General features: G+C 39.8%; 1 protein-coding gene across 4 annotated transcripts; it reads left to right on the top strand.

Moving 5' to 3' along the window:
- The first annotated feature begins 95 nt into the window (after nt 1–95).
- Nucleotides 96–9,590, top strand: LOC143905213 (uncharacterized). 4 transcript variants are annotated; one of them, XM_077420465.1, is made up of 15 exons: nt 96–497; nt 1,022–1,109; nt 1,241–1,383; nt 1,473–1,715; nt 1,975–1,999; nt 3,108–3,264; nt 4,296–4,336; nt 4,453–4,721; nt 4,817–4,976; nt 5,095–5,348; nt 5,436–5,938; nt 6,096–6,269; nt 6,355–6,491; nt 8,240–8,396; nt 8,518–9,590. In XM_077420465.1, the coding sequence occupies exons 1-15, from the start codon at nt 375–377 to the stop codon at nt 8,618–8,620; spliced, it is 2,577 nt and encodes an 858-aa protein (XP_077276591.1). In that variant the 5' UTR covers nt 96–374; the 3' UTR covers nt 8,621–9,590. The 4 variants fall into 4 exon arrangements, with proteins under 4 accessions (XP_077276591.1, XP_077276590.1, XP_077276593.1 ...); XM_077420464.1 differs by having other exon boundaries at nt 1,509–1,715; nt 8,532–9,590; XM_077420463.1 differs by having other exon boundaries at nt 97–497; nt 8,532–9,590.
- Nucleotides 9,591–9,696: the final 106 nt, after the last annotated feature.

Raw genomic sequence — 9,696 nt, forward strand, 5'->3', positions numbered from 1 at the left:
CTCTCTCCGAACGCGTGGAGCTGAACAGATTAAATGCGATATATTCGATATTCGATTATTTCGATTCAATTCGATAGTAGACGCAATACGCAATGGCCTCCCATTCGTTTCCGATACGGTGATCGAACGGTGTGCCATCGAAGAGTCCCCGTCCCCGTAGCTCTCGTGGCGTGCCGTTTTCTCGTGCTTCGGGATCCTCCGCTTCGAGCCAATTGTACCCCGAGTTATTTCGGTTGGTTTCAGTCGTGGTCACGCGCGTATCGTGATCCTTGATATCGGGCTCGAACGCAATCCGTCCGACGCGATCCCGCGCTGCCGCCGCTGTCGTCTGTCGTCGTTCCCGTCCCGCGAACGATCGTGTCGTTGCGGGTACAATGGCCGATGTGGAAGGGAAAAAGCTTGCCGAGCTCCGGGTTATAGACCTCAAGACGGAGCTGGAACGTCGCGGTTTGGACAAATCCGGTAACAAAGCGGCGCTTCTCGAACGGCTGTCCAAGGTGAGCGATGCCTCCCCGTTTTTTTCTCTCGCCCCTGCGATCCTTCCCGTTCGTGCTCCAAGCAACGCGTTTATCGCCATCGATCTTGTCGATTTAACGGGCCTGTTGTCACCGGTATTTCGCCCCGACCTTCGATTAGGTCTTTCCCGCATCGGAGCTCGGGTAAAAAGCGAAGCGACGCTTCTGCCCGCTTAACATGCAGGAATTCTTGTCGAAAGATTGCGCAATCTGACCGCGCTACTCGGGGGAGGGAGAAGGGAAATTTAGTTTACCAATGTCTTCGCGAATAAACGATTGTTTTCTCCTTGACCGTATTAGCACAGTTATACCGTGGTAATAGCCTATCAAATGCCAGTGGAAAGAGTATCGCGTAAATAATGCTATAAGCGAGAAAAAGCCAAAGTGATAAAACCGTGAACTTTTTTAGACACAATACATTTATTTTTTGGTGAAATTAAATCTTTGCGTGCCGATAATGATGGGTTGCGTTTATAAACTTAAAATGGTATAACATATATTTTTAGGCGATACTGGACGAAGGGAAGAATCCCGAGGAATATCTTATCGTACCGTCTGGTGGGTCGTCTAAAATCATTCCGAGAAAGAATGACGGTATATATATTTCTAAATGTTATTATGTAGTTTTTAATATATAGAACGTTAATCTCATATTGCAATAATTGATGACGAGTCAAAATGACAGATTTTTATCGTTTGTTAAACTTTTTTCTTTCGTGTCATAGGAGCTTTAAATCAAGAAGATTCTGTTGAGAACACTGATAATCAGAAGGAAGAAAATGGACAGGATAATTTAGATAAATCCAAGGTGGAGATAAAGACAGAACCGCGTGATGAAAAAGAAAATGTTAAGAAAGAAGTAAAAGAGGTATAGCATACGTATTGATGTTAAATATTTGAATTAGGATTGGATCTATGGTTTAAAATTAACAATTTGCTTTAATTTTTTTTGTTTAGGCGCCTAAATCTGAAGTTAAAAATATTTTTGCGAAGGAGGAAAAACGGGAAGATAAAATGCAAGGAGTCAAGGCTACGAGTGAAAGTGCGCAGAGCAGCGACGAGAAGAATGAGGCGGAGAAGACTGTCACGCACCAAACGTCAGACGCGCCATCCGCCACTGTTGAAGCTAATGGTATTGATAATGAGGACTCTATCAACTTAACTATTGGAGAAGATGAAGAGAATCTCCTAGCTGAGGAGGTACGATTCAAGAAAGACATTTTTCGGGAAACTACTATAATTAATTCCACAAAGATTCAAGATCTAGAATATAGGGTGCTTACGAAGAAGCGCTCGAGAGTTAGCTCGGGGTTAGATTTTGGTACGTAGCATATAGCATATGTATAGCACGTAGTATATGTTACGTGCGCTATACCAAAACCCAACCCCGAGCGCCTCTTCGTAAGCACCCATGGTTCTATTGGAATTATTTCTAATGGATATTTTTTTTTTATTGCAGACCGAGTCTCATGACAGGCACAAAGGTAAGTTCGCCATATATCGTTGACCATTTTTTTAAATTTAGCTATAAGTATTCCAAGTATCAAGGCTAGCGATATTTGTATCTGCGACATCCTGAGTAAGTTAGCAAAAGCGCCAGCGTTAAGAGCAAGCGTCTTCAAGAACGTATTCGTGCAACCATCTGGAATAAGGGCGACGTTGGGATCGTCCGTAACCTTCTTCCTCGTCCTACGAGTTCCGGTCTTCAAGCCTCGTCGTGAACTTCGTTTCAACGTCTGGATGCGACATAGTCCAGCCACGATAGACGTGGCGTGCTATCATTCAAGTGCAAGCCGGCAACAGATATGGCGTTTCGACCGGGATAAACGCATGGTGATCGATAAGGTTTCCAACCGGGATAAACAGTGTACATCTCCCGACATTCCCGTGCTGCTGTTCGAGCAAACACAAGCCATATCCCGTAGTCTTTAAGTTAGTTAACGTTATAATTTGCTATACAATTACATTAATTATACCTACCACGTAGAGCATCGTTGGATCTCTCTTATCGTCGAATCATATGGATACAAGAAGACTCAAGTATACGCCAGCAAATATTTGCCGCAAAATAAATTATCGCACGACATGAGGTTTGACCAGTATCTTCGAATTGTTCGTGCCTCTTCGACGAATCGTTGTCGCGTTTGTACGTTAGAGCACGTTTCCCACGCGCGAGAGTAGTAATCTATCGCAGGGATCATTTTATCAGCGTAGAACAATGCGAATTCATGAAATTGATAAGCATGCTCTGCGTTTATCGTTATTTTTTTTCCCCCTCAAATCTGTTTTCAATTCGAGGTTTCGTGGAAGAGATCGAAGGTAGCTTTGTGTACAGGCAACGCGCGCGTATAAAATCGACGTAAAACCGACGAAAAAGCTTTAGGTTTCCTGGATCAAACCGGTGCTATTGAGGATCGGTGGCTCGTAATATCGTGCAAGCCACATCGTTGCTTGCCGTGTGAATTTATTAGTGACTTGGCCGAAATTCCTGACTGGAAGTCACAATCCACTTAAAGCAGGAGATGTTAGGAGGGAGGGAGAAGAGTCTGGGCTTCGCAGAAAGTGACTATGCTACCTTGATTGTCCCCGCAGATGGTGGAGAGAAGAAGAAAATGGAAGAGAACAACAAGAAGGGAGACTCTAAAGGCAGCGGTAGAGCGGAACCTGGCGCCGGCGGCAAGGAAGGGACAACGTCCGGTGCGAACGGGACGAAGATCAAGCAGGAGGGTGGAGATGGAGGAAGCAAGAGGTTGGTCTCTCTCATAGAGCTAAAAAGTACGGTTCGCAGTACTGTGGTACGGCAAACTGGAAATGTGTCGCTCACGACTCTGCTAGGGATGTTCTACTGCTGCATAACCGTATCATCGGGATGATCTCTCTCTGTCTCTCTCTCTCTGTACCGTCAGGATAATGGATTTCCAAGATGAGATCACTCACGTCACATGCAAGATTATGTTTAATTCTTTTTTTTTATCAATCGAATCTCGGAAGTTAATCTTCCAATCTATGTCCTCCCCTTAGACCGTAATTCTTAACTCTGGAAAATATGTTAAGAAATCAAGAACTTGGCTAGCAAACTTAAACTAGTCTCTCGAATGTCGCTTGCATTTTTCTTCGCAAATTCAATAAAAGCGATTACACGTACTCTATATACCAAGAAAAAAAACAGACGAGCTCTGTGTGCTGTGTTCCCTACACAACGAGGACGTTCATTCGTTTCATTGAATGGCAGCGATTTCATCGTGCGTCACTATACAAAGGACATTAGTATCTTATGGTAAATTGTATTCGGCAAAGCGTGCTAAAGTTCTCGTACTATCAAGAAGCGATCCTATTGTTTACTGAAGATACTACCCTAAAAAAAAGAGAGAAAAACGTAAAAAAAAAAACTCCCGATTATGACAAGAAGTACCCTGTCGGAAGAACTGCAGCAGACGACCCTTTTGTGGATGCTTAGAGCTGATAAGTGTTGCCGCATGGACACGATTTCCTTATGCATGAGTGACAAAAGTGGATGAACAGAGAACACAGTGAATACACATCCAGTAATCTAAATAGAACTGATAACGTACGAGATGGTGTACGAGTGAAACCTTCCCAAAAACAAAAAGTATTTAGGTTATACCATCTAAAAATAAGTTGCTAGCCAAATTTATGTCCTTAACATAGTTACAGAGATACTTATTAAGCACATTTATAGTCCTAATTAATTTGTTATTTGTAATCAAAATTATTGTGAATTTTAATTTTTTGATGTAATGACGATATTATTTCTTTCAGCGTGGAGTCTAGCAATAAGGGCCAGAAGAGAGAAGAGAAAGGTAAGCCAGATTCACATTGAATTATTTTTGAACGTAATGGTTTTTTTTCCCAAAAAAGAAACAGGGATTATAGATTCTAGAATGCTACATAAACATGTGTTTTACATTCTTCGTAGATAAAAAGACATCTCAGATTAGTCCAACCAATGCAAGCAGTCGTAATTTATGGGTATCCGGCTTATCGTCCAGTACTCGTGCGACCGATTTGAAGCAGATCTTCTCAAAGTACGGTAAGGTCATAGGTGCAAAAGTGGTGACGAATGCGAGAACTCCTGGAGCAAGATGTTACGGTTATGTCACCATGTCTTCGAGCGAAGATGCTGCGAAATGTATACAACATTTACATAGAACCGAGCTTCATGGACGCGTTATATCTGTAGAAAAGGTAAATAATGAGATGTTTCGATTGTGACACCGTTAAAATTTGTTCTTCTTTGATATTCAGTATTCCCAAAACTTATATTATAAATTCTTTCTTAGGCGAAAGGCGACACGCAGCAAAGTCACGTACGTAAACGTGATACGGTTAACGGTAAATCGGAGAAGAAAGAGGAGAAAGAAAAGCCGAAGGATCATGATATAAATGAAAGAAAGGAGAAAGAAATTAAGAAGGAATCCGAAGAGAAAGGATCAGATGCCGGTAAATATTTGTTCTTTACAGCAATAATTACAACACACACAAAGGGAAAATTACTTTCTCATAAATCTCACTTCAGCTTTTGATGATATCATAGACATTAATTATCATGTTTGTATAGCAAAAAAATCTGATGACAAAAATGAAAGTGCCGAACTGAAGATAAAAATCGAGATGCAAGACAAAAAGGAAGACCCACCTAAAGAGTCAGATTCCCGATCGACAAAATCTACTAGCAAGAAGCCGGAGAGCGAGAGAGGAAGGCGAGAAGAAAAACGAATTCGTACTTGGGACAGAGATCACCGCTCTCATAGTCGATCTCGAAGCCGTGAACGACGCAAGCGCGATGATGTTCTCACATTTGCTAAAATCAGAGTAAGTATATCCGTTGATTTTAATTTTGGATAAAATTATCAATAGCAAGAACGAATTTGTATAAGAAACAAAATCTTAAATTTTCAGGAAGAACGTGAACGGCAAAGATTGCGCGAAAGGGAACGGATGCTGAGGGAAGAAGAGCGAAGAAGAAGAGAAGACATGGAACGTCAACGAGAGATAGAGCGTAGACACCGAGAAGAGGCTGCGCGCTTGGAGAGAGAACGAGAGAAATTGAGACGAGAAAGAGAACGAATCGAGCAGGAAAAAGCCGATTTACTGCGACTTGAGCGTGAGCGGCAGAAGCTCGAGAGGGAAAAGCTCGAACGCGAGAGATTGGAATTGAAGAGACAGCAGATGCGTTTAGAGGAGAGCCGACGCGCGCCACCGCCACCGTCCATAAAAAGAACGTCCACCGACAGGAGAGATCCGCGGGATTTGTACGTGGAACCTGACAGAAAACGAATAGCTACAGAACATAGCCGCAGACATAGCCCGGACAGAATAGTCGATAGACGAAACGAGATGCTGGAACGAGTGCCGGATAGACGACTGGATCCTTCGCCACCATCTCGATATGAATCCAGCAGGTAATTATTTGAATTGCTTTGACGCGTTTTGTTGCGTTCAGTCGTTATCAATCGACAGTCATTACGAAGTTTCCGGACAATATAATAAAATATATTTCGAACAATTCAATTATATATCTCCATGAGCACAGTTATAATGCCATTAAATTTACTTCAGATCTACTCAAGAGTTGGGATTGAAAAAAGAATTCAAAAGAAGTAGCGATTTCTCTTCAAGAAATAGTCGACCAGATAGCTTTTCTGATGTTTCCCGAGGAAGAGAAGTCATTGTACGACGAGAAAGTCTATCCACCGCATCCTCGTCTATAGATCCTCGACAAGTCAAGGAAAGGTACGTGTTGTATTCGCAAGTCATAAAATTGCAGTAATTGTATTTCAAATTTGATAAAAAAAATTCTTCGTTTGGATTTACACAGATACGATCGTCCAAATACCACATCCTATACTCGCGAACGTGAAGTACGACGTTCCGATCCCGAGACGCATCGAAGCTCTAGAGACACTCATACGCGATACAGTGATAGTTTCAAACCTCCGACATCTAGCACGCCACGTAAGTATGATAAATCGTACACGTACGAGAGGTGGTTTTAGTACACGACACATGGAGTTTTTATCACTTTCCCTATTCTTATAATTGATATCACACTGAGCCATTTTTAGACGGTTTTTCTTTAATTTTGTACACAGGATGTAAGCATAACTTTAAGCAAGGATGCAATACAGTAGCCAAAACATCTTCATGAAACATTTCTGACAGAGAGAAGAGGGTGTGTACACCCGACCTGGTATTATACGTGTAAATTTATTTTTGTTCAATACCCTTGATATGAAAAAAAAAATTCTTGGACGATATATAATGAATAATATAGTTAAATTAGATAGTGCAACTAAATTATATCTTAAGATATAAATATTATAAAACAGTGAAATATGCGCCCAAAATAAGCTTGAAGACTCAACGAAATTTTTGAGGTTTAAGAAATATAAAGTTTTTAATTTTATCGCCTTTAAGAAAATGATATAATGAAATTAGGTAGCAAAGGAATCTTTTTTTCTTTACAATTTATATATCTTTCGCGCAAACAATCTTGGTACATAATTTTGATAAGTAGATTTTATCAATATTGTATAAAATATTTTATAGTTTATGAGATATCTCTAAAGAGAATATTCGAAGATAGGATAGATAAGAAGGAATATCTTATAGATCATGCTTTATTTAAAGTGCCAAACATTTTCAAAGATAGGAATAGTTTATATAGTTAAGCGTACACGTTATTTATAACCAAGTTATAAAACAGTTGAAGTAAAAAACTAACCGAATAGAGGTATTATTTGCTTATTTAAAAAGCATTTTTAATTTTTGGTAATAATACATTTGGACACATACATAAATATATCTTTTGTATCCCAAATCCAGCACGTTTTTGTCATTAGATTTTTTGCTAAAACAGACGAAAAAATTGTTCAATGTTTAGGATTAGAAGTTAAAATAAATTTACGTTGAAGTTTATGTTTATTATTAAAAGTTCAAGTAAAATTTATTATATGAAAAACAATTTTTCTTGAAAAATTAAATTTAAAATACTTTTATTTTGTTATATATATCGATGAACGTATAGAGAAATTGAGATAGGATTTTGCTCAATCCTAATGATTTCAGATTACAAAAGTTCGTATTAATGATTAAGCACTGGTCACAAATGAACACTAAACGGTCACGATTATAAACACTGGTTTCTTAATTTTTAAGTACTTTAGTTTGATACCTTTTTATATATTATTATTAAATCTTGTAAAGAAATTTATTATCTCATTCCAAATCCAAATCTGTATTCTCTTTTATAAATGTGTATGCTTCATAATAAAAATTTATATGATTTTTGTTGAGTTTTCATTGTAGTTAGTTGAACCTGCTATCAGTCTTATGATTCAATGAACGAGATATGAAAGCAGTGTTATACAAAAACTTGTCTGGTTTGTCTAATAAATATTGCGCGAATACTCAATGCGAACACGCCAGTTGTGTCTGCCATGTCGGTGCACACACAAACATGATTAATATACTTTTTATTATAAAGCATACCAAGCAGAATACAAATGCACAGTTTAATATAATGAAATTCTGAATTACATTTGAATAAGATTGTATAATGAACTTTATTCTTGCTGGTAAACGTTTTAATAATTTTTATATATCCTGTACAACAAAGGAGAGAGAAATATACATGTTGCAATTATGATAAATTAATAAAAGTACCGTCTTCATTAATTCTTGCATGCTATTGTTATATGCAGGTGAAAGTCGTTATGTGGAAAGCAATCGTACACCCAGCGGTTGGCATTCGGGACCTACATCCTCAAAATCTTTCAACTCCGTGACGAGCAGCGGGTCTCGCGATCCCCGTAACGAGCCTTCCAGCTGGAGTTCTAGATCGTCCGATAGTGTTAACAGGTACGCTATTTAATTCACAGGCGTAACTTTCAGCTCGTGTGACTTTCTTACACTTTGTTCTTTGTTCACGATCGCCAAATTACTCGACGAGACATTAGATGTTCATCCACTGGCAACTAAGTGCTCTTGTTGCAGATGGAGCAACTCGAGTAGCATGGGAAATACATTGCGGCATCCGATCCCGCCGACATATCAGAGCGGACCGATGCAATCTATGGGACTGACCGCACCAGCAACAGCACAGTCGTACGAACGGTTCGAGGCGTACAAATCGTCCATGCCCATGAGAAAATATTGATTATCGGACTGCGCGAATTTTCGCGATCACGAACATTCGTTCAAGTAACCAGAACACTCGCGGGATTCTCAAAACTCCTTGGTGACTACAGGATATTAGTAGTTTAACGCGACCGATTACCAATTGTTCATTGCGCGAATTGCAGCGTCCGGTCTTGAAAGTATAAGAATTCCTGTAAAAATACTGTCAAAACCGGTTTTCCGTTTCCGCACCAGCTTGATCGATTACAAAATCGCGTCTACATTCTATCGATATCGTGTTTTGCTGCGGTCAAACAAATTATTATCAATTTTATATACAACTCATATTGTGCATACTAATATTCACGGAGAGCACTCATAATTTGCAACTATGCGCCCTCCTTATTATCGTTTCTCTTCTATATGTGTCCATTCGGCATGATATAATTATTCGCATCTAATGGATTTTGTACATGTGTTAATAGATTCCACTAAAGTGTCCCTATGAAGTAAAATCCGATTTATTTTCTTATGTAAATTACGCATTATCCGTTTGTTTTGACGGATGTCGATCGGCTCGGATAGCTATTTGTCATTCGAAGCGATCGACTTTAATGAAAGGGACGTAGAGGCGTAGAGGCTATAAGTGCACCTGTTTATCTTAAACGAGTTTGTTTAATAGAATGTAATGATGTACGACGAAGGAAATGTTATATCGTATAATTTTCTTGTATTCTACAGAGAGAGAAGCATTCTCTCTTTCTTTCCTATCGGAGCATGACCGGGATCCGGATATTGGATTCCGGGAAGATAGGAGGCAAATTGTACGTGTTGAGTAACGCGGTAGCTATGCCTACTTTATACAGCGAAACGCAGGAACTTGATGTAGCGGCGACCGTCGCAGTATCGTAAATAAATTTAGGCAATACTACACGACTCGCGCCTGGCTCACTTCCTTTCTCCAGCGTCCGGAAACGAAGACGAGCATCTCGCGAACGAACGTCACGCAGAAGACGGCCGAGAGAAGACTCGCCGGGCTCGG

This window comes from Temnothorax americanus, unplaced genomic scaffold, assembly GCF_048541705.1.
Source record: "Temnothorax americanus isolate GAGA-0224 unplaced genomic scaffold, ASM4854170v1 Scaffold6, whole genome shotgun sequence".
NCBI lineage: Eukaryota > Metazoa > Arthropoda > Insecta > Hymenoptera > Formicidae > Temnothorax > Temnothorax americanus.

Bases quoted from the DNA above. Each gene is read 5' to 3' on its own strand.
- LOC143905213 (XM_077420463.1), top strand. From the start codon at position 375: ATGGCCGATGTGGAAGGGAAAAAGCTTGCCGAGCTCCGGGTTATAGAC. The intron at 1,384-1,472 runs GTATAGCATACG...TTTTTTGTTTAG, and splicing joins TTAAGAAAGAAGTAAAAGAG to GCGCCTAAATCTGAAGTTAA. The intron at 6,270-6,354 runs GTACGTGTTGTA...GGATTTACACAG, and splicing joins CCTCGACAAGTCAAGGAAAG to ATACGATCGTCCAAATACCA.